Here is a 26,184-nt window from a genome sequence, read left to right as displayed (position 1 = left end):
GGGTTTCCAGTAAATCATTGCGCCTCACTTTAAATTGAGAACCACACTTTAAATCTAGCTCTTAAAGTAAAATTTTTGACGTGAATCTCACTACAATTGTTCTTAAGAATTATTTAAATAATAGATGCTGATGATGATGAAGTTTAACAAGTATATTATTAACAAAAAGTTACGAAAATGTAATTGGCCATTTAATAATTATATGAAAAATTGAGTAAAGTTCATTGTCATGGATACTAATGTAAAATGTAATATAGTTGAAATTATCAGAAAATGGTTTAGTGTGTGAAAAAATAATAAAAATATAAAGAGGTGATCCACATCTTATCTCACTGCTCCCGAACTCAATGTATAGGTACATCAAAAATTGAAACTTTGTGGTATTACTATGTTCATTAACTCATTAATTATTTTTCCATACTTTACAACCATTTTTTAAAATTATTTCCACATTATCACAGTAAACCTACGTATTTACAATATACTTTTTCATTAATTGTTACAAGATTCAATTTTTAGTGCATTTTAAATAAAATGTAAAACAAAATTATTTTCATATATAAGACTACAAATGATTTTAGATTAAACATTTTTAAAGAAAAATTCACCTTTTTATTAACGTCCCTAATGAGATTCGATCTTCCAACCATAAGATCTTAAGCCGCGTTCAGGAACTATTGAGCTATCGAAGGTATTTTACTTTTGAAACCTCTTTTATCTAGACTAATATGAATGATTCATTTCACAAGATATCGTTATGAAATTTGTAAAATGAAGTTAATTCAATTAGAAATAATATTATAGAATAACAAAAACTCAAAATAGAACATTCTGATTCATATAAAAATTGATTTAATTATTTAACGTGAAATTATTAAATATTTCAGAAATTTTTCTATTGCATGAAAACTATGAAAACTGAGAAAGCATACAAAATCTCAAGTCAATTTGTTGATTAATAGTTAGTGAAAATTTGATTGGAACATTCCATCTAAACAGAATAAGAGACAAACTAACAAAGAAAGTTTAATAAAGTGTAGTAAATATACTTAGATATGTGGCATTATTCTAAAATTCGGGTTTTTAAAATACACTGGTACTTTTCTTTTATAAAACTGGAAAGTCCATGCTAAAGTTCCAATGCTCTTTCATCCATAGATCGTCGACCTCTATTCTCATAAAAATACAAAATATTTTATGGATAATTCTAGTTCTCGCCTAAGATATCTCCACTCTATAATATTTAATTAGAACCTGATTAAATCGTACTTTGTTTGAGCCGATTCATTATCCCTTTACAAAATACTTTGCCTTTAGATAAAATTGAACTGAAAATGATAATCTAGGTCTTTAACAAGAAATAATCAGATGGAGGCCGAGAGCAAAATCGCCCTTCAAAGACCCAATCTAAACAAAGCCAGTTGACCGAGAAAGTGGCCGTCTGACTATCGCCACCCGATAAAGAGATAATTAGGGGTCGAAAGAGCTCCCAACAGGTGTATACAAACCACAAAGCAGGACGGGATCGTTTGATCCCCCTTACAATGGACAACTAGGGCCGAATGCGGATATTTTTAATGAAAATTTTATTTATGAGAAATCACTCCAAGCAACACTCGTTGTTTGGAAATTAAGTAAAAGTGACTAAAGCATCAAGGGTTTCGACTTTTTTGTGTCGTGCAAAAGTTAAAGGAGATAATTATTAATCAATTTTTGAAAATTATATACAGGGTGTTTCTAGAATAATGCCACAAAATTCAAGAGATGATTGCTCGTATGAAATTAAGATGGATCTTCCCTATAACAAAATTTTCTCAGCCAACCCTTGTCCAAGATATCACCCTTAAAAAAAATAAACGTAATCTCGTTCTAGCTCCATACACTTCCAGCAATGTTCAATAAGTTCGATACACTTTTTATAAGAAAAATCATCCAACTCCTGAAAATAGTCATTAACTGCCAACATCACCTCATCATTGTTGAAAAAATCTTTGACCATCGATCTATTTTTTCAAGTCTGGGAGCAAAAAATAATCCGAGGGGGCTAAATCTGGCGAGTTGGGTGCATGAGGTAGCTATTCAAACTTTGATTTATTAATTTTGGTCATTGCAAGAATGGATGTGTGAGCTGATGCATTGTCTTGATGAACCAACACTTTTTTGTCGAATGCGGCCATTTTTGCTTGATTTTTTCGCTCAAACGTCGCATTAAGCTCGCAAAAATTCGCCGTTGATATTTTTCTCTTCTTCCAGATAGTCAATGAAAATTATCCCACGCGCATCCTAAAAACCAACGCCATAACCTTACTTGCATATGGAGCAGTCTTTGTCTTTACCTTCTTTGAAGCCGGTTTATCAGTCCATTGTTTTGATTGTTTTTTTTTTCGGGTGTGAAGTGATGGACCCACGTTTCATCCATTGTTATGAAACGGCGCAGGAATTCGGCTTTATTTCTATGAAACATTGCCAAACAGTCGATGGAAACATCTTCACGTCGCTGTTTTTGTTTCACTGTGAGCAAATGCGGCACCCATCTTAAGAAAAACTTTCTCATGTTAAAATTTTCATTTAATGATGTATGCGATGTATCTTTATGAAATGTTTACTATGTCTGCTAGCTCGCTCACTTTCAGTCGACGATCATCCAGTACAGCTTTGTGGATTTTCTTCAACATTTCTGTCCTCACATCATTTGATTGACCGCTGCGATGTTGGTCTTCGCAGCTCGTACGGTCTCGCTTAAACCCAATATTTTACTTTTGATAACGAAGGAGCAGTCTCGCCCAGAGTAGAACCTAGTTCAGCTTTGATATTGTTTCGACTAATGCCTTTTAAATCAAATGACATAACGATTACAAATTTTTTTCATGTTCACAAATTCAAGGAAAACGTTCACTATTGATGGCTGTCGCATCTGCTATTAGCTCCGATATTTTCTTGTTTAAGCTTAACCTCCATTTTTTTGTCCGATAATTAATTTTATTATTGATGTCTGTAAGTTGATTGCTGCTTCTTCCTGGAAATCGCCTAGGGTCAAAATGTCGCCTGCAAATGTGGCGACAGTTGTCTAATTGAGGGATGTCACTAGTATATAAGAGGTGATGGACCGGCCCAAAAACACTATCTTGTGGTACACCCGTGTTGATTTCCATTAAGTCTGAATAAGCTTTATTCTGAAGGCTGATGGTTTCATATACGACTCTAACAGTTTTGCATATCAGTTAGTAAGTGTGTGCTGAATGTGCTGCAAAACTATTTGTTCAAATTTTTTAACTGTCTTAAAAAATTAGTTTTCAATCAGAAGAGACCTAAAATCAAGACGATTTAGAAACATAAACATATCAAAAGGTCTAAGAATTAAGAAATTGAAGAAAAAATATAAATATAGATATAAAAATAATTTTCTTTCAAAATCAGCAGTAAAGTGAAAAATTAATACCGATTGGTCAATAGAAATCGGTAGTGAAATATCATTATAATACCATTATAATAAATCGATGAAAAAAATTAGATTTGCATGCCAATTTTTATAAAATAATCATATTATTTAGCTGCGTAACTAAACGGGATAATCGAAACCTATTCTACTCGCTTCAATTCCAAATATTTTGATTCTGAGCAATTTCGAAAAAAATATATTATATAACACGTTCAGCGTTCATCCTCGAGACAAAAAATATAACAGTGCCTTGATACATAAAAACTATAAAGCACTTGAAACTATAAAATTGAGCTCGCTCATATTTTTAGAACCTTTGCCCCTACTTTTCATGTTTTTGAACTCGGAAGGTATGTGGATTATTCACTGGTTGACTTTACTGAACGCAATTTTCTTATGGATAAGTAATAGAAAGTGTATTAGTTAAAATTATCATTATCCAGGTATGTAATTATTATTTTTGTTGGTTCTTACCTTTTTCTGAGAGGTCTACAGCGCTTATGCACTAGTCACCCCTGTCAGGATAACAAGTACTTGTCGATTTCAAGTCAAATGATCCTAATGTGTGTCTTTATAATTGCTAAAGTCATATTTATATAGTGACACTATTAAATGTTCTATGGGGTGTTTATATATTTTATCATGCCTCCTATTTGTATTTGTACCTCTTTTAAATTAAAGTGAAAAATTGAATAATTTTTGAAGATTTCTAGTAAATTATACTCATTGAAATCTATTAACTTTAATAGAAAATATATCGTAAGTTATATGTCACATAAAATATCGTTATTATTCATATTCAAAGTATTGATAAATTGAGGCATGAAAAAATGTGAATAGTATCAAATGATTTTTAACGAGGTTATTTTAATATGTAGATTCTTCAAAACAAGTAGATAAATGGCAAATTTCTCCGCCCGAATGATCTAAAGGCGTCCTGACACTCTGTGCAATAGGTTAACATCTTGAGAGGGGAATCTGAAATAAATCCCTGCAGCTCGGCCGACGCTATACCCTTAATTGATTTAATTACATTTTGTTAATTAGGGTAGCTGTTTGGAGGCAATTGAATATAACCCTATGCCGCACTTTCAACTAAACCAAGCATTCAAAGAAACGGCCAGCCATCAATGCCAAAATCCCAGCTAGATCCATTACTATTATTATTAGTTGGTAATTGTTCCATTTACAAGCTTATACACAGGGGATTTCTGATTTTAATTAACAAAATTGTACGTATAATATTTGATTTTAAAATAAAAAATACTTGTAATTTAACTAGTATAAATATAAAACTCACTAGAAATGTCTTTTTAAATTGATAACTTGCATATAATACATAAACTAATCTCATCAAAGAAGAAAATGATTATTCCTTAAAATTTCAGACTTAGTACACGATCAGATATTTTCAATCATGTTTTCAATGTGTATGATAAATGAGTTTTTACAAAAACAACAGATCAAGTCAATTTGTGATCAATTTTGTATTAATTTACTTAATCACGATCACTTCATTTTCATTGTCTTCATTCCTGAATCCTCTACAAACGATGAAGTTCCTTACTATGCGTCAAACATTGTTACAGAATGTTCTCTCTCTATTACAGCAGACACCGTCTTGGAATAGTTCAACAGAAATAAGCCCAATAACAAAGGAAACAGAAAGATGAGTAAGGATCCTCAATTGGGATTGGATACTACCACAGATGGAGCAGTGAGACAAAAAAGTGAAAAGTAAACAGTAATAAATAATTAGAATGTGAAAACAAAGTAATGGAAGAATATAAGATTAGTCCTGCCGAACGAGGTGTTAGATCGCCCCAAAAATATTGAAAATAATCAGTGGGCTAAGTTTCCCTTATTGCAGTTGCAATCCATTACAAAATGGATATCTACATATCGTCTTTATTTTATGTCTCTTATGTTATATAATTAGTTTTTTTGATATTTTTTTTTTTAATTTTTGAAAGACATAAAATTAAATTATTTGTATTTGTATTAGAATTTACAAAATAGAGCTATAAATTTTACTTAAATTATTTAGGTCTTTTTTATTATTTATAGCTTCTAGTTCTTATGAATGTGAACCATTTCTAAAAATTCTCTTTTTCGTGTATTAGATTCCGTTCCAAGAATTTTTGAATCTTTTGTTATTTCGTGATTCGTAAATGCTGTTTTATCTTTTTTATCGTATTGATGACCTACTTCCTAAATACTGAGATTTCTGCCCTATGTAGACAGCCTCATCAGCACAAGGTACTTGGTGTTTCAGATTTTATCATAGTGAATTATTTGGATAATTTATTATGTCCTTTATGACTTATTATAATATCATATTTATTGAAATAATTCGATAGTAAGTCCTTGTACATATGGTAAGGAGAAATGTTTTATAATTTGATGTTTCGTTTCTGTTTTGTTCTTAATTAATTATAGTAAATGTTTCTCCTTTTCTTGAATATATTATTATATACATTATTATCTTTCAATGCAGTTTTTGCTTTTTGAAAAGCTAATCATCTAAATTCGGGATCCGATTGTTGGATAGATCTATCGGCCAAACTTATTATCACTGATCTTTTTTGTGACAAGATAACACGAATTGAAGGTCAAATATCTTGAGGACCAATTTGGTTTCGTATACCATTCTGTTCTTACGTTTTTGTTAATTTTATATAATGTGACATCAAGAACATTGATTTATTATTTTGTTCGATTTTAATTCTGAATTGAAGTTTTCTATGATGAGAATTGAATTTTTAATTCATGATTTCAAATTTTTATCTGTCTTCAAAAATTAATCAAGACGATTTAGAATCATAATATAATAATAATGTATATACAGGGTGTTTCAAAAAATGGTGATCTGTAGGATAGATACAAAACTGAAAAATATTTGGGGTCTGCTCAGTAAAAAAATTTCGTAACGCCAACCGTATTCAAGATAAAGGGCGTTGAAGAATACAAAATTATACATTCTTTTTGCGATTTTGCCGCAACTACTGGCAACATTGTATTGAAATTTTATACGAATATGTTTCGGAAGCTAATACATCTAATGAATTTGTTTTCATGTTTGACTCTCATAGAAGGCGTTAGTTACACGGTATGTACCAAGTAGTATTGAACATAACTAACTAGGTTTATCAAGCAAAATTTAAAATGAACTTAAAAGTCATTTAATTCTACATCAAAAGGGCTTTCGTTTTTTCACGCTTCACAAAAAACAGTTTGAGTCCCTGATCCGCAATACCTAAAATTTTACGCGAAAATGTATGTTCAACTCCCATAATGCACACTACTGGTGTGATGAGAATCCCCATGTCAAAAGGTTATCCCATTACCAACACTCATTTAAAGTTAATGTTTTGGCAGTAGCTTTACGTAACAAATTAATAGGTTAATTTAAATGGTGATATGTAACTGGATTTTTTAAGGAATAACTTAATCGAGATACTAGAAGATTTAACGCTAAACAAGCAAAGATCTATATTCCTTATGCACGATGGAGCTTCACCGCACTTGGTAGATTGGTAGAGGTGCAAAAGAGGTACTAAAGACTTCATAGCTGACTCCCAGCCCTTTTATTAATGGATCTTTTAGAAAAAAGGATAGACTTATGTAGTCGTGAAAACGGAGGACACCTTCTCTAATTGAACCATATTTTATGTTATTAGCTTTTTTTTAATTTTCATCCGGTGATTAATACATTTATCATTACTTCATACCAGCATCGGTTATTACTTCATAATTTTCAAGTCAAAATATTTCGAAAACGTACACAGTATCGAGTTTTTTTATCAAGTGTACCTCTTTGGTGGAAAATTAAATTATGTTTAAGTTGACTTGAAATTTTGCTCAATAAATCTAATATTGAAAAAGTTATGTTCAATACTACTTTATACGAATCGTGTAACTAGAACCATCTATGAGAGTCGTTGGGTGTATCAGCTTCCAAATAGCTTTGTTTTTGTTTTTTATTTGGCTGACTTCTTATTGTTTAAAATGTGTATTTGATGTTATTTTTCAATTCAACACCAACTATCCATATTCGCTTTCCGGAAACCCTGTCAATAGTTTTTAAATATCTATAACGCCAAGGTACACTCTTTCTTCTTCTTTTTCTACGGAAGCCACTTTGAGATTCATCTAACAGATTTTCTACTATTTTCCTTAGTCGCTCCTCTAAGACACTTTCTTTGATTTTCAGTACTTCCCTCAAGAAATTTTAAATGCAAATGTACAATTAATATATTATAGAATTAATTAATCATCATCATCAATCATCTGTGCTTTGATTTATAATTATTCCAACTCTATTTTGATGTCAATTGTGAACATGGTATATATTAAATGGATAAAAGAAGACAGCATTTATAAAGTCCACTTCTTGAGAAAGTTTTCGAGCGTGCCAAGCACAAAATAAAGTGATCTGCACTTGATAAGTGGTTTTGGATGTAGGTCCGATATCCATTTGTAGCAATTGATCGGTAAAAGCAAAAGGAAAAGCACGAAATCCACATGCAACACCAATGGACCATGAAAGGGTCAGACGCTGGGCCCTTAATGCCTTGAGCAGTATCGATTGACCGCTTCCAGTTAACATATTCATAAATCTTAAATTTAAAAATAACATCAATACTACCTTTTTTGTTTTGATGACTAGATTGGATATGCCTCGGGTAGGTTGAGAAGTTTAAGAATTTCATTTGATTTCATTTAATAAAAACATATGGAAATTATTTTAATAGATTATATAATAGATATAATTTGTATTAATTGATTTAAAATTATAGAAAAACGTAGGATTCAAGGTAGAATTTGAACATAAAGATAAAATAACGTAGTTAATAGTGGACAATAAATTTTTTCAATGAATGTAGTAAATTTTCGACGGCGTGCTACTGTTTGAGAGAAGAGTAACTTTTCATAGGTTAACAATACTTTCGTTATAGTGATTATATCCTCAGCTTTCGTCTCGTATCATACATGTATCCTAACCATTTGATAGAGAATTAGCAATAGAAGAAAATGATGAATTAATGAATATCCCCGAGAAAAACCCTCTCAAATGTAATTACCAATCCAAAATCTCACATTTAAAAAACTAGAACTAGTTATTTTCAATGAAATTGATCCAAGAAAAGCTCCAGACTAGAATGTGGTGAAATACACACTGTCATGCTACCAATTTGAAGACATATAATGCCAGCCATTTCCTAAACTAGTGGAAGATAGTTCAAAGTTCGTAATTAACCTTAAGCCTTCTACCAGTTCTCCCAGGTCTTCGAAATGATACTAGTTAAAAGAATCAATACAATAATAAAAGAAAAACACTCCATACCTAATTACAAAGTTTGATTCACATACATACACGATTTCCAACAATTCCAAAATATTGCGTATGCTCTTTTCTTATCCAGTCTCATTAGAAGGTCTCATTAGACCAACAGCGGCAATGTTGATGACTAACATGACCGTGAAGTGTAAATGTGTAAATGGATCACTTTGTTATCTAGCATTGCCATGATTTTTTCACAAAAATACGTTCTCCTATCGAAATCGTCTTCCATGAGCTCCTGAGCTGGTATCATTTTATTGGAATGAATTTTATGTTCCTTTAATATTCAAAAAATTTATGTGTGGCTAACGTAGAAATATGTGGGTTTTCTTAAAACTCAAGCCTAATAGTAAATTTCTGTCAAAATTTACTGCCTTGGCAGGTACTGTTCTACTCGTATCTGTCTTACATGACAAAGCCCACAATACTACTTTTCTAACTTTGCTAATTGTTGGGATATAAGCGGAAAATTTGGAAATTTTTGGTGAAATAAGTAAGCAGCTTCCATTTGTGTCCGTGTATTGTCTCCATAACCAATTATTTGTAGAATAGTCTTTTTCTGATAAATAATAAACCATTTTCCGGATATTATTACATGCTGTTAACGAAATTTAAACGACAAAAACCTTTACTATTGTCATGCAAACGAGTTACTAAGGCTATGAATTTTAAATAAATAAAAATAAATGTTTTTTGTACTTTATTTTTAATTTATATCAATAAAAAAGAACGCTGGAATGGTTTTTGCTTATCTTCTCAATCTCAAGAGCGAAATGGGAAAAATGTATATGAGTGAAATGTAGAGAATTTGTGAGATAAAATAATTTACGTTTTCATTTTTTGTAATAAATCTGAGAGCACTTCAAGATAGGTATGAGACATTTTACATAAATTGTGTCTAGAATTCAATTCAATAACAATTCGAATTTGAAAATACAAATCGGCGTAAGTTCCTTGTAATAATTGTGATGCTGATAAATAATGTCAACAATATTTCAATGAAGGAGAATTAATATTTCAAGATATTAATAGTTTTTTTTTATAAAAAAACATGTGCTATTAATTATCCTGTTCACAATTGTTTCTTCTTGTTTGACTTAAGATTTCTTCCGTTACATAATATAAGACTTCCATAAAGAAGTGAAGAGAAAATCTGAAAATTCAGGAAACACCAAAGAACTATTGATATTTTCAAGAAACCCTAGTATGCTTCCAGAAATACTCATTTGAATAAAGGAGAAATAGAATTACCTATATGATGCAGGTTTGCTGAACAATGTAAATTATCATAACAATTACGGATAGGTAATTCGAATTTGGCAAGACGTGAAAAAAATATCTACAACAAAGAGGGAGTGAATACTAAGCAATTTATAAATTACGGAGCAATACGTTCACAGAAAAAAAAAGATTTTTTGTATTTTGTAGTCCAGAAGATATTTTCATTTAAAATGAAATGACTTCTTAGAAGTCTGATAGAGGAGATTCAATAAAATAATTGGAATATACATCAGAAATATTATATATTTATTTTGTTTAATATTTAATACTCAACTAAATATTAAGAGGATCTGTCATAAGGAATAGCGGATTTGAAAATTTTATTTCTAAATAAGAAGAGAACTTTAATTTATATATGTTTATACTGTTTTAAGTTATTTTAACAGTATTTAACATATTAACTGGTTTTGGTTAATTTCCACGTAGATGAAATTAAAACAGAATGCTATTCGTATTTCGTATTTATATACCAAGGAACAAGAAAGGCGACAATCGGAATTTTGTTTAAGTAACGATAGTAGGCGTGCCAATATATCCCATTTGTTTCCTCGGGGACAGAGTAGAACAAGTGAAAGGCGGCCACTGGTTTTCTTCGAATACCCTCGGATCTTCATTTACCTAATCGAAGTCCGTTGTTCTGACGACATTTCCGAGGAACATTTTCAATCGGAGAGGACAGTCACGGACCCTAAATATATTATGTCGATTCAACTGCACCCATTACAACCATAAAATAATCTTTTCCCAACGCTCAAAAAAATGGATGGTTGTGCTATGGAAGCATCCATATCAAGTGCTTAAGCACAATGAGGAATGGAAGATATTGAGGAAATTGAAGCAAATTTAATATTTTTTTTTTCGTTATATAGGTGATTGCAATTGCATCAAATTGAGAACATAAACCAAAAATTTAATTCTTATCATAAAATACTTCCTTTCACAATCGAAATCGAACAATATATTGATATTAATTTTCTTGATGTGACATTATAAAAAATTAACAATAATATAAGAACAGGATGGTATACGAAACCAACTTGGTCCTCAAAATATTTGAACTTCAATTCATAATAAAAAATAAAAGTGCATTAACACATTATAGAATATCAAAGAAGAGCATACGTTTAATTATAAATATTCAAAAATTGAAACGGAATCAAATCCAAAAAAAAGATTTTTAGAGATTTTTCATATACATAGGAATGACAGAGCTTATAAATTTTAACGACACGAATAATTTGATAAATATCTGCTATATATTTTTGAAATGTAAGAAAATATTATTTTTTGTGTTTAGACAGATTTTTATTATGATATTCATGTTAAAGGTGACCTATTGATTATTATAATTATTTGAGTTGTCACATTTTTATAAAGACCGAGTTAGGTGGAAACATCAATTTTTTACCTGTTTTAGAAACTAATTTCACAATCAGAAGAGATATAAAATCAAGAATATTTAACAACAATATGTAAATCCATCACGTTTCTACCCCGCTTCAGACTTAATAAAAATATTGCCCGTCATTAATAACTCTTATGTATAAATTAATAGATAACTACCACATAAATATCGAAATACAATCTGCATCAGACTTTCTGACTTTAATTTTAAGTTCTAAATCATGAAAAAGAAACTTTCATCTATTTTGATTATTTCATATAAGCTTGAAATTTATAGAATAGAATTATAAATTATGCTCAAATTGCCTATGTTACAAATATTGAGACATTTGTCCTTTATAGGTATCATTGCTCTTATTGGGAGAAAGTTCATATTTTCATGTGAGTTTGGGATCATTTAGAATCATTTTAAAGGCTAGAAACACAATAAATACGTTGAGTTCCGGATGAGTTCAATGCACGAAATTTAATTAACGTATCAAAATATGCAATAGTTTGTTAAAACGTAAAACGTATTAGAGTAATTTCTCAAAAGATAAATAAAGGCGGGGAAATGGATAAAATATGAGTTTATTAAATGCCAACGATCGTAATCAGAGTGTGGTGAAGTGACACAAAAGATTGTAAAACCCGGATTTACGGTCTATTAGGTATGTGTGTATGGTGGGACGGGAAAGGAAGGATATACTATAAAATTCTAGAGCCTGGTCAAACGATCAATTCATTACTATACTAGCAACAATTGATGAAGCTATTCACAGAATTGTCAATAGAACGGACATTGTTCTCCACCACGACTCATCAGGTCACAACCATTTAGACGCGCCGAGTTACACCAGAAAACTCACTGTCTACAACAAAGAAATAAGGAAAACAAAGCGACGAAGCTTTAAAAAATTCCGCGAAGAAATTGACTCTACACCTGCGGCTTCAATACTTCACAAAGTCTTGGAGAAGGGCAAAGTCAATACAACCATGGCACTGAGAAAACCGGATGGGAGCTTCACGGAGAGTAAGGAGGACAGAGCACATCTCTCGCTAAAGTGTCACTTCCAAGAAAGCGGCAATCCAGCCTCAGTACACAAAAGGATAGAATATAGTAAAATTACGAGATAAACTGCAGCAATTGCAAAACAAATATGCAGCAGTGAACCAATTACATCTTTTAACCGTTTAATTCACCAGGAGTGGTCGGAATCTTTCTAGCCTTCCTCCAAATGGGACAGGAGGATATCTTGTCACACCTGATCCGCCTCAGTACAAGCAGTCTAGAGCTGAGTTACATACCAGAGCCATGGAGAAGGGCCAAAGTAACCTTCATACCAAAAGTAGGGAAGAAGGAGACCACACATCCCAAATCCTTTAGACCAATCAGCCTCATCTAGTCAAAACGATGGAAAAAGCTGTCGACAATTATATTAGAACAGAGATTCTGAAGTAGAAACCTGTCCATCCATGTCAATTTGCTTACCAAACAGGCAAATCTACGGAGACTGCTTTAGTAGCATTCACAACTGGAATTCAGAGTTCTCGGACGAACAAAGAAAACGTAGCTTCTTAGACATAGAAGGCGACTTTGACAATACTCCACACGACGCTGTCAAAAGAGCATTGGATGCGAGATGAAGTTATTCACAGAAGTGTGAATAGAACGGACCTTGTGCTGCACCACGACTCATCAGGTCACAACCATTTTGACGTGCCAAAAATTGATTTTACTTTGCCACCGGATGGCAAGGATATTGATTGCACCATCTGAATATCATTTGTTTCAGTATTTGCAAAACTTTAGAGATAAACTAAAATCGAACAATAACTGAGACATCCAAAAGTTATGCCACCGAATTTTTTGTCACTCTAATTTGACAATGTAGCACGTCCTTTATGTATTATTCTAAATTTATAGATACTTAATGAAAATAACATCTAAGAAATTCTTAGTAAATACGGTAAGGGTATTTTTTACGTTGTAATGTCTAAGTTTTGTTTTGTTTGTTAGTTAATCATAATTTACTTATGCTTCTTTTTAATATGTTATTAACTGCTTTTACTGGTTCATTATGTTATAGCAATGCAGTTTTTTCATCAGCTGTATCTAAATTATAAATTCTAATTCTAAATTATATATTCGGAATCTGATGTAGGTGGGTAGCGCTATCAATCAAATTAATAATTTTGTAAGAAAGGATAACAGGAATTGTGTTTGGATATATTGAGTAGGTACCAAGTCTGTTAGTCTGTTTTGTTTATGTTATTGTTGTTTTTATATAGTGTGACAAAATTAATTTTGTCATTTTGTTCAGTCTCGATTGTGAAGTGAAATGTTTTCGTGATGGGAATTGAATATTTGGCACATATTTTCAATTTCTGTTTTTGATACAGCAGCAATGCCACACAACATAGAATGGAATATTCACGTTATGTTTTTAAATATGGTTTTCTCAATATCTTCTATTATAATTGTGCTTGATACACTTGATACAGATATTCCCATCAGTGTGTACATATATTTCATCCTTAGATTCAAACTTCATTAAAGTGAGTGTAAATTCCACTGCTCAAATAAATTATTGTCTTAGGGTATGTCTGTATGTTTTCCAATTTGCTCCATATTTTTTTATATCTTTTATAATTTTGATAAAAATATTTGTGTATACGAGGATATATTAAAAAATTCTTAGCCTTCTATAGAACCAAACAAAATTTCAATGTCAAAATATTTTATTACTCAACATATTCTCCTCTTAATTGGATACATTTATAACAGCGAACCTGCAACGTCTCTAGACCTTTCAAAAAAAATTTTCTCCTTGCTCTGCAAACCAGACCTCCACAGCTTTTATTACCTCCTCATTGGAAGAAAATTTACTACCCTTTAAACTTTTTTTCAGTTAAGGAAAGAGATGATAGTCGGACGGAGCCAAATAAGTAATTCAAACCCTAAATCACGAATGTTTTGCATGGCAACATGAGATTTGTGTGCAGGGGTGTTGTCCTGAAAAAACAAAACACCTTTGGATAGCTTTCTGCCTCATTAACCAATCAATCATGATTACTCCATGGCAATTCCAGAAAACTGAAGCAAGAATTTTTCCAACAGATTTTTGGACACGAAACTTCTTAGGTTTTGAAGAACCAGTGTGTCGCCATTCCATCGATTGTTGTTTTGTTTCTGGATCATAGAAATGTACCCAAGTCTCACCCATAGTAACAATTCGGTTTAAGAAGTCTACATCGTTTTCAAATCGAGCACAGATCGAACGCGATGCTTCTACCCTTGCACGCTTTTGGTCAACATTTAGGTATCCATTTTGCAGCAATTTTTCTCATGTCCAAATTGACGTGAAATATATAACGAACGCGTTCGTATGAAATATTCAGTGCTTCAGATATCCATTTTAGCCCAATTCGACGGTCTGATAAAATCATGTCATGAACTGCATTGATATTTTTGGGGACTGACACAGAAACTGGCCTTCCCGATCGGTCATCATCTCATCAAGGGTATTAAGCATATCTTCGTAAATCTGCTTACCTCTTAACCCTTTTAAATACAGGTACTTGATGATACTCCAATTTTTCGATTTTCACAATTTCGATGGACATATTTTTTCTTTTAATTTTTTGCGTAACTCTAATAAGTAATTGTTCGTTGCTATGGAAACGCAATATTTTGTTTATGCATGGAACTGGTCTAGGCTAACTAGATATCAATACATCCTCGTATAACAAAAGTACAGAGACATATTCATTGGGAATTATATTTTTTATTATATTTTTGATCTAGTATTTATTTTGATAAAAGAAGTTTTAATACTTAATGATATTGGTGGAGGAGATATATCAGGTTTATGTAATTTTTGGAAACTCATATATTTGTGAAACACTTTTAACTCTTTTGCATTTGTTGGTGAAATACTAAAAGTAAAAATAGGAAAGAATTGTCGGTCCTAGTTACATGGATAATCGCTTTGCAGTCCATATGGTCACCCTTGCCCTAGTCCATTGAAGCTCTTCAGGTATGGAGAATTATCTTTTCTCCTTGTGTTAGAAAGACGTGGACAGTTGCAGAGGATGTGAATCGTAGTTTCTTCCTCTATTCCATAGAGCCGGTAGTCTGGTTCGACGGCTCGGTCTGTATTGTATCTGATAATAGCGACTTCCGCATGCCCCCTGTTTAGAGATACCAAAGTCTCTGCCTGTCGTTGACTTAGCTGCACTACTTACACCGCTCAAACTGAGGGGTTTGTCTCTCCTATGAATGTTTTGGCTTTTCCGAGCCATATGGCTGTATCAATCTGCGACTAACAGAGTCGCACTGTAGGTTCGAGTCCAATCAGCGGTTTAGTGGCTTTAAACTTTGCCACATTGTCGGCAATTTCGGTGCCCCAGAATCTCCTATGCTCAAGAATTCAGAGCAGCTCTCTTGCCCTTTTGCCAGCCAGCTTATTAAGTACTTTGTAACATTCCATTCATTACCTTTGGTTTGATGGCCATGCTTTTTAAACCCTTTAGTACCGCTTCACTGACTGAGGGGATGAACACACAAATGTCTGTTGGTATAAAATAAAAAGTTTCACTTACCAAGATCAAATCAATTTATTATTTTGTATGTGTGATTTTTTTGTAATGAAAATGGAATATTTGACTGATATTTGCAATTTTAACTAACTACAGAAGTAATATGCTGGAAAAATAATAGAATATTATTGGAGTTGGTTCATAATGATTTTTTCCAGATACATGTCTATTACATTTTTTCTCGTTTTGACTGAAAATTGCCACATAAATTTGCTAAATGCAGACTAAAATTCGTACCATTTTAACCGATTTTTTGGTTACGGCAATACCGCTCAATCTAATAGGGTCTATCATCGTCTTTCATTCAGTAAAAAACTACTTCGTTGCTTTCATACTGTCTAAATATTCACTCTATGTATCCTTAATAACCAACGAATATAATATCAGTGGAAAATATGTTCACGTGTAGTTTATTTTCACGGTATTACTAGCGACATCTTTCATGTAGTAGAGTAAATAAATTTAGTTTTAAAAAGAAACTGACTAGATTCTGCAATTACAGAATTTATATCAATTCAGAGTTAGTAATCTATGACAATGTAATATCTGTTAGTCTTTAGATGTCTAACAAACCATATATGTAGTTAATTAAAAATTGTTTCTGGTTTATTTATTATTTTAATTGATATTAAGTTTTAAGTATTTTATTCTTTCTTATTTTCCAGCACTTAATAATAGCATAGCTATCATATACCATTCATGTTATCTAGATCCAATCATAGGGTGCGTTTTAAAATTTGCACGTATATTATTGTTATATATTTCTTTCTATAAATGAATGAGCGCAGTCCGTTTTCTATCATACCCACATTAAGCTACATATAATTCAAAATTTAGATAACTAATACCACCACCTGATCAGAGGTCTAGAATAATAGCTTTCAATAGACACTCATGTTGTTAACAGACGCGGTTTCAATTGGGAGTCACGGGATTATGACCGTCCCCCAAAGTGTCTTACTTTCAGCAAAAATCTTAGGGAAGTATCAAAGCATCTGTACAATTTGGGCAAAGTGTCGAAATTTATGGAAGCTAATTAAGCAATCACCTAAAGAAAGTTCTGATCAGTGGCGGCACAAAACCTAAACTTGGTGTGGGCAAGGTACATTTCGCGAGGCCCTCTTATGGTGCAAAAAGTATTTCTTAAATAAGTTTTAATTAGTTTTAATTTTGAAAAGCTCCTTTCAGTGAAAGCAGTAGTGTTGGGTTGGGTAAATTTGGGATCATATTTTGTAACTCCTCGTACAACTCATAAGTCACAGGAAGTCACTGGAAGTTACTGGAAGTCACTGCTCACCTACTTACAGGACTGTATTTAAATCCTCAGTTTTTCAGTATTTCCTCTTTTGGAATTTTTTTAACTAGTTTAAGTCATAGAGAAAACCAAAATTTTCAAAATGTTGTTATAAAGACATAAATCTCGATTCCATGTTACTTATCACAGAATCAATCATGGTGTTAAGAAACTCTGTTTCATACCGGTTGCTTCTAACAGTCTCTATAGGTTGATCGCTGCCTTCATAATCAAACATCCTTTTCTTTTTGGCTACTCTTTTATTTTTAAAATCTTTTGGCAAATCATAACTGCTTTTCTCAACAAACTGACGAGCGTCAGACAAGCATTTTTTAAATCCAGTTTTTCGATATTGTTTGATCCAGTCACAAAATGTACGCAAATGTTCAAGAGTAATGCTTAAATGGATTTGTACAGATGGCCATAATTTGCTTATGGTATTGACACACTTTAATAATTCATAGTATATATGTAATAATATGATAAATTCCAAACTAAACATTTCGTTTGAAACGGAATCGCAATCACTGGGTGTGTCCGATTGTTGCGTATAGCAATTTAACTTTTCTATGCATTCAGCAACATCATCAAATTGTAATAATACAGCCTTCACCGCCTGATTCTGTTTTCCCATCTTGTGTCTGATAAAGGCTTTATAGTAAGCTTTAATTTATCTATGATTATTTTCCAGCGTCTGCTGGAACTTGAATTATTTTTTTACGGTAAATCGAAAGCTTATTTTCGATATTGATTACCTGTAAAATATGAACGCATAAATATAGTAATTACGGAGATATTGGGATCCAAAAATTTTCTAATGACGTCACACAAGATTATTCCCATATATAGTGATCTGGTGGCTCGGCTGATACAGGAGGTAGTGCTCGTGCAGTAGTGGGGCGAATGTGTACTTGGCGAAGAGTATCTACCAGATAGGGTAGGTGGCCCACACCGCCCACGCCTTACGTCGCCTCTAGTTTTACTTTTCCTTTCTTTTATTCCTGACCAAACTGAGAAGCTGAGACTACGTCTGGTTATGAACTATATATAACTTACTTTTTTCCGTGTATAGAAATATTATTTAAAGATGATTGCTGTTGTGTAGTAGCAATAAAATATCAAAGTATACTCTCTTCAATATATAAAGATTAAATTATATAGAAAAATGACATGTCTATTGTCATTTTGAGAGATGTTTTAATCATATGAATTTAATATTTTATTAAATATTATAAGTACTACTTTTATAGGATAAAGAATACATAGTTAGTTCACATATACATATACAGTGCTTTTCAGATAAAAGTATCCACCTTTAATAACTTTTGTAATACTGGTATTTAGAAAAAATCCAAAAACACGTCAATTTATGTTGGAAGGGGCAAGCATTATGGCTTATTTAAACTTACTAGAAAAGCCACCCCCTCACCCCTAGCAGCATCCCCTTTATTTTTTTAAATTACTTGTCATATTTTTTATGTAAAATTTGGATACTCCTCTTTGAGCTGATTTCAAAAATGTATAATACTTGTAGGTTAAAGTGGTTAGTTTATGAGATAAACAATTTTTCTTTTAAGAGCACAAATTTTACTTATTATTTACTTTCACCTTATTTGCCTGTACTAAAATGGGTTGTACAACAGTTCAAACTCTTTAATCTTTTTAACTGTGCTATTTATTATGAAGTTACAATAAGTGTTCAAAATGAGTACCATTCACTTCCATACAATGGTATAATCTATTTTGAAATGCCTCTCTGACATTGCTTAATACGGCTGGATTTAATTGTCGACATTCATTTTCTATCCTCTCTCGTAAATCATCCAGAGATTCTGGTTGGGTAGCATAAACTTTTGTTTTTAAATACCCCCATAAAAAGAAGTCTAGGGGTGTTAAATCCGGTGACCTAGGTGGCCACTCCATCATCTGCCCCCTTCTACCTATCCAACGAGCGGGGAATGTTTCGCTTAAAAATTGTCGGACAGGCATAGCATAGTGTGGGGGAGCTCCGTCTTGTTGAAATACCAGTAAATCTTCGGAAAGGTTATCATCATTTTCTATTATTGTTGTAATACGTGGGTCAACCCCTTCCCTGAGTAACTCAAGATATGATTCACCATTTAAATTTCCGATGATGAAGAAAGGTCCGACAATGTGGTCACCTAGGATACCACACCAAACGTTTAACTTTTGGGGATGTTGTGTATGGAATTCACGCATAATATGTGGATCACTTTCAGCCCAATATCTACAATTATGCCTACTTACTAAGCCATTTAATGACCATGAGCATTCATCAGTAAAGCAAATATTGTTTAACAATTGTGGATTGTTATTGATAATTTGCGTCATTGATTCGCAAAACTCTAGACAACGATCAAAATCATCTTCATTCAACTCGTGCACCAACTTAACTTTGTATGGGTGGTACTTGAATTTATGTAGAACTCGGAAAACTGTAGAAGATGAAACACCGATCGCTCTACTTATTGTTGACAACGATTGGGGTTGTTGAGCCTCTAAACTGACTTACCCTAAAATTGCCACTTGGATTGCTTCGTTATTTACGAGTCCCTCTCGCTTATGCACTTTATTGCAAACAGACCCTGTTGTGGTAAATTTCTCCATCAGTTGAATTACATACTTATGAGTTGCATGTCTTCCGTCATGTAATTCGTTAAATATTCTAGCAGCAGCTCTTGCACAATTATTATTTTGGTAGTATAAACCTACAATTTCAATTCTTTCTTGCAAAGAGTAAACCATTTCAGAGAAACAAAATAAATAATGTATCAAATTACACTATCAATAGTGACTACAAATTCTAGTTGACAATGTCAAACTTTAATAAAAAGTAGAGTTTTTTGTTGTCTGGATTTTTTCAGTAGAATAAATAGCACAGTTAAAAAGATTAAAGAGATTGAACTGTTGTACAACCCATTTTAGTACAGGCAAATAAGGTGAAAGTAAATAATAAGTAAAATTTGTGCTCTTAAAAGAAAAATTGTTTATCTCATAAACTAACCACTTTAACCTACAAGTATTATACATTTTTAAAATCAGCTCAAAGAGGAGTATCCAAATTTTACATAAAAAATATGAAAAGTAATTTAAAAAATAAAGGGGATGCTGCTAGGGGTGAGGGGGTGGCTTTTCCAGTAAGTTTAAATAAGCCATAATGCTTGCCCCTTCCAACATAAATTGACGTGTTTTTGGATTTTTTCTAAATACCAGTATTACAAAAGTTATTAAAGGTGGATACTTTTATTTGAAAAGCACTGTACATATTAAAAAGAGTATATTTTGTTATTTTATTGCCAAACACCACAACAATCATATTTACTACCATTTTTAACAGTAATTATTTTTACGACAGATAATCCTGACGTTTGCACCTAATTTCAAAGTCAAAAAATAATTTGACATTAACAAGTTACATAATTATAACAATCATCTACCTTGTGTATATCAAAAGAAAAACTGGTTCTCAGCACAATAAATTTTTTTAATCGGCTGTAAAGTGAAAGATTAATGACAATTGGCCGATAGAAATCGCTTTTTAGTGCCTAGGCACCTTAGACTAGGAAAAAGGTAGGACACGTAAACTTCAAAGTTTGCCTTTTAGCATTTGGCTCAAAGCCAGTACCGCGCAGTGGCGTATCAAGGTATTACAATTGGGAACGAAAATATTAATAGTTAATTATGTTTTTAGTTTGAAACATCAATACTTTTTACAAATTGTCTTCTTCGATTGTTTCGATATATATTTTTGAATGATCTTATTATTTACTTAACTCTATTCAGAGGACAGATCTTTTAGAGATGTTTGCATTTTTCGACTCTTTTATAAAGTTCTTATTAACTATGTTGAAAGCTTTGTAACATCAACTCCTAAGGATTTTTCGAATCTTAACTAGTCAAAAAATGTTTTTTCCCATCACCCTCATATGGCCGCATCCATAGAACATTCATTTGGTTTTATGCTCAACGGTCACTACCCGTGGAATTTCCAACAATTACATTTCCTCTACAACCCCCCGAGAAGCCGAACACATTTTTCACCCTTCCCGCTAATCGTGTACTACCCACGTGCGCCAAATATAAAAAATCCGCCAATAGGTCCCCTACAAGTACAAGTACAATTTCTATTTTAATCATTTTATATTTTTTTGCTTCAGCTTAACAATTCCAAAAAATAGGCAGATTGAGGCCTTGGAGTCAACCAAAAAAGGGTGATTCGTTGCGTGAAGTCGGCAGATCGCAGAATTGGATTCTATATATATCGATATATAATAAAAATATATATATATATATAAATAATAATAATAAATAATATATATAAACAAGAAGTAGAATATTGAGAATTACAGCAAATTTGGGAATAAGAACACTTTATTGAACGATAATTCCTAATTTTTGGGAAGTGTTCTTTCCACCATTAGGGAAACTACAGTATAGAATGAAAATAGTAAACTGGACTCAATTATCATGATTCAAAATATAGATATAAAAAAGGTAAAACATATGGATTATAAAATGACTTTTCAAAAATCTTTAGTTATATAAGAAAATGACTCACGTTAAATTTGAGGAGGGTTACCAAGATGATGTATTACTACGGTAGCCCATGATTTAAAAAAGGAGGGATTCATTGTAAGAGGTATGCAGATTGAGACTACGGAATCGGATCACTTCTTAACAAAGACAAATAACCACCCTATTCAAACCCTTCTCCTGATAATGGCTTCAAAGTAGGAGACGAAACGTCGAGAATTTTCAAAATTAATTCCAGCGCGGTTTAACCCATAAATTTATCCCGTGTCTCGCGACGTTTTTCAGAAGTCCCGATTGTTAGAATTAAGGTAAATTTTCAATAATTTGGCTAGAGCTTCTACAAAATCAAACTGCTCTCTTTTAAAACGTTATAAAACTTATTGAAGGTTAGGCAAAATGTCGGCAATCAAAGTAGCAAATGAAGTTAATAATTTAAAATGTCAAGGTCAAAACAGGTTAGAAAATAATTTTCTACCGTTAACAATCCGCAATAGTATAAACCAGCTCGAAGAGCAAGGTGCAATAAATCGTAAAGATATCATGAACCATGTCATAATGTTTTATAGTAACTGCAAAGATTATCTGGAAGACTAAACGGTACAATGTAATGATATTGATCATTTTCGTTGGTTTACATTAAAACCAAAACTTAATTGGACGATGTGCAAAAATAATTTGATTGTTTTTCTCAAAAATTCCCAATAATAATATTTCCGAAAACGATCTTTTTAATGAAGTGTCATTAGTAATAAAATATATTGATAAGAAAAAGCTTAAATATTGGACATCAGAAAAAATCACAGTAGAAAACAAATGGTTAGAAATATTTCATCATTTGGAAACAAACCATGTTTCATACAATAATGTATTAAACATATGCACCATCTTTACCTAGAACTAACGCTACGACTAAACGCATTTTTTCTATAGTAAATCAAGTGTGGACATCAGAAAAATCAAAATTAAGTGTTTAAACTTTGAAAGCCATTTTTATGTGTCAAATATAATTTGACAAATTCTTGTGAAGATTTTTGCAATATTTTAAAATATGAAACAATCTACTGAAACAAATTCATTCAAATAAAAAATATGGCAAGAAATAAAATATTAGACATTTTTTTTATATTTATAAATTGTACTTATATTTTCTAGCGCTTTGATGATTGCTTAAGCACTCTAATTTTTCTCGATTTTTCTTTGTTCCTAATTTTCTCACGGAAGAGCTTTCTCCTCAACATCTTTTTTCTAGAGTTTTTGGAGATGTCGCTACAATTGAAGGTGCTGTTGAAGATCCAGGCTCTGGAGAAAAAGATTATTTCCTTTTAGAAGCCTGGAATATGAAAATGTTTATTGATTCCAACATCCATTTTCATTGAAACCTCAGTGCAATACATTTCTTATTAGAATTGATTTAAAACCAATCAGATGGTTTTGATGATTTAGGCAGATCAGAAAACATGGTGAGGACTGCCTCATTGAGCAAAAGAATGTTTGACAAAATATCAGTTGTAGAGCTAAATTTGATCAAAATTTTCGATCATTTGCTATTGGTTCTGAAAATTTTTTTTCCAAATCTTTAGGAAAGCTGTGAGATTAAATAATGAAATTGAATGAATTGAAACATCATATTCATTATAAGGTATTTTTAAAATAAAAAATATACATTATTATCTATATAACTCATAATAAACTGCTACTGGTCTAATTAGAATCATAATAATAGTATTTTATGCAACGAGGATACGACTTGTGTCGTAATGAATTTATTGAAGTACAGGTACTGCATTATATAAGACCATAATTAAAGAATTGGAATAGGGAAATATATATTCTACAAAAAAATATTTATCATGAATTACATTATCTGGTTTACTTCTTTAAAACTACAAGATAAATATATAGTGTTGAGTCAAAATTATTGAAATAACAAATGAAAGTAGCTTCAATATCTTCATATGTTTAATAGGTATAATATATCCGTGACACAGTTCAAATAATTTTTATACAATAAAAATCATGGTTACCTACTAATAATCTGAGGAAGCATAAACTTGACTTTCCATTTGCCGTTTTGCTGTTACAAAATTAAAAACATTAAAACGTATAAGACCATTCATAAAAGAATTTTTTCTTTTCCCGTCATTCGTTCGTAGCAATAGAAAAGAGCCAATCACATCCGTTTGTGTCTGTCACGTTTGTCTCAATAAAAAAACTCTTCGTTTTTTCTATAATAGATATCGTCCATAAATACCAGTTTACAAACAAAGATATCACAACAAAACGCAGTACACACGTCAAAAAAAAATAACAAAATTTTATGGATGGGGTGTAGAATTTGCTACGAACGGTAAACGTCACCCGCGTACGGCAACGGCAAACGGAAAGTCAAGTTTATGAATCGGCCTTTGATAATTACTTGTGAAACTATATTCCTGGCTCCTCTTTCTGGTTGTGACTTTTATAGCCGAAAGCACAACAATTTACCATATAATAAGTGTAAAATAAACTCAAATAATAAAACTTTTCAGTTAAAAAATCATTATAGATTCATTTCGTGTATTAGCTTTGTTTTCCACAAATAAAATGGCGAACTGATCAGTTTTTGGTAACAAAAAAAAATCACTGCCAGCATATATGTAATATTCCTATAAGTACAGTTTCTATAAGTGGAACGTGTTCCGACTAATTGAAACAAATAGTGTATCGTTCTCTCTCTCCTCCGACCACATCAGTAAGTTATTATTTTCCCACTACTGATATTTTAGAGAATTTTTTCAAGCATGCGCAGTATAGATAAAGTGTCTCGAACGACAGAGAAAATGAATACTGTCAGTACCGTAACGTAGAGACGTTTTTTCTCATAAGAGCTGTCCATATAGGAGTATTACATATATGACTGCCAGAAATACATGTTCCCTTGCCTTCTAATCTAGGCACTGAAGTAACTGAACTGTCATCCGCTTTATGTTTGACAGCAGTCAATTACATGTCAACCAGCTTACAATATTTTAACGTTACGAATATTTCAAACGGTTCTATTACCATTTATTTGAATGAATGAAAAAAATAAGATTTTCATGCCAATTTTCAAAATATAATCATATAATTCAGCTGTGTAGCTAAACGCCGCACTCATAACCTATTCTACTCGCCTCAGTTCCAAATATTTTCGCAGGTATTTTTGAATCTAGGCGATTTCGAAAAAAAAAATATAATATGTGACGTGACACTAAAGGCTCATTTTATCACTCAGCAACCAATCTCTAGCCTCGTGACAAAAAGACTTTAGTGACTTGACACATAACTATTACCCTTAGCTGTCATGTCAATTAAATTATACATACTTACATTGCAATTTATAAAATATAATGATTTAACATTAATTGTTCAGGTCTCTTTTAGCTTTCATATCATTTCTATGTATGTGATCATTTCTAAAAATTCTCTTTTTCTTGTAATTTAATGTTTTAAGGATTTTTGAATTTTTATAATTGAAAGTATGTTTTATTTTTATATTTTATGATTTGCTGATGCATTTTTATTTCACTTGGTTATATTTATGAATTATTACTCTATTTTTTAAATAGGTATTGATATGTCTGTCCCATGTCAACAGCGTCACAATTATTATAAAACACTGGATATAGAATTACTTCTTTTATTTTTTTATTTTAGATTTCACTTATTTGATTTTAATTTATTATTATTTATTAATTTATTATAATTATTATATAATTATAGTTTAATTTCAAAACTACAAAATTATAGTTTAATATGATCAGCGCCGAAACTGTTAATAGTGAAACGCTTTCAAAAAAAGTTTCTGTGTAATTATGGAAATAAGTACTACAAATCTTTTGTTAAGATATTTGAAATACAATATTTTATGAAATAAATTTTGTCAACAGAGCAGATTTTTAATTTCTCAGCTGCGATTGTCACAGAACAAGAGGGTACGTTCTGTGGTGATTCTATTTGATGTATGAATGTCAATCTGTATGCGTTTTTTAGATGACTTTTAATCTCTTTTCTTATTAAAGGTGATCGTTTGCTAACATAGCCAGCTATAAACATAAACATAAACACTCCAGTTAACCTTTTCGGTCTCTGAAGACGACGATTTAATTAACAAAGCGCGCGTCAGACAGTATAGAGTGTATTTCTGAGTGTTAGTGTAGACACTGTAACTCAATCGAAGTTCATAATTATGTAGCTGGATAAAAGTTAACAGCCAGAGCATTCTTCTACACCTTTTGTGCCAAAGAAAAAGTAGAAGAAGTAATAAAC

General features: G+C 31.7%; 1 protein-coding gene across 1 annotated transcript; it reads right to left on the bottom strand.

Moving 5' to 3' along the window:
• Positions 1–17,452: 17,452 nt before the first annotated feature.
• LOC130451054 (uncharacterized) lies at positions 17,453–17,977 on the bottom strand. Its single transcript, XM_056789852.1, has one exon. The coding sequence runs from the start codon at positions 17,975–17,977 to the stop codon at positions 17,453–17,455; it is 525 nt and encodes a 174-aa protein (XP_056645830.1).
• Between the last annotated feature and the right edge of the window lie 8,207 nt (positions 17,978–26,184).

This window comes from Diorhabda sublineata, chromosome X, assembly GCF_026230105.1.
Source record: "Diorhabda sublineata isolate icDioSubl1.1 chromosome X, icDioSubl1.1, whole genome shotgun sequence".
Classification (NCBI taxonomy): domain Eukaryota; kingdom Metazoa; phylum Arthropoda; class Insecta; order Coleoptera; family Chrysomelidae; genus Diorhabda; species Diorhabda sublineata.
Note: the sequence above shows the minus strand (reverse complement) of the source record. Positions and strands in the feature narration are given on the sequence as shown.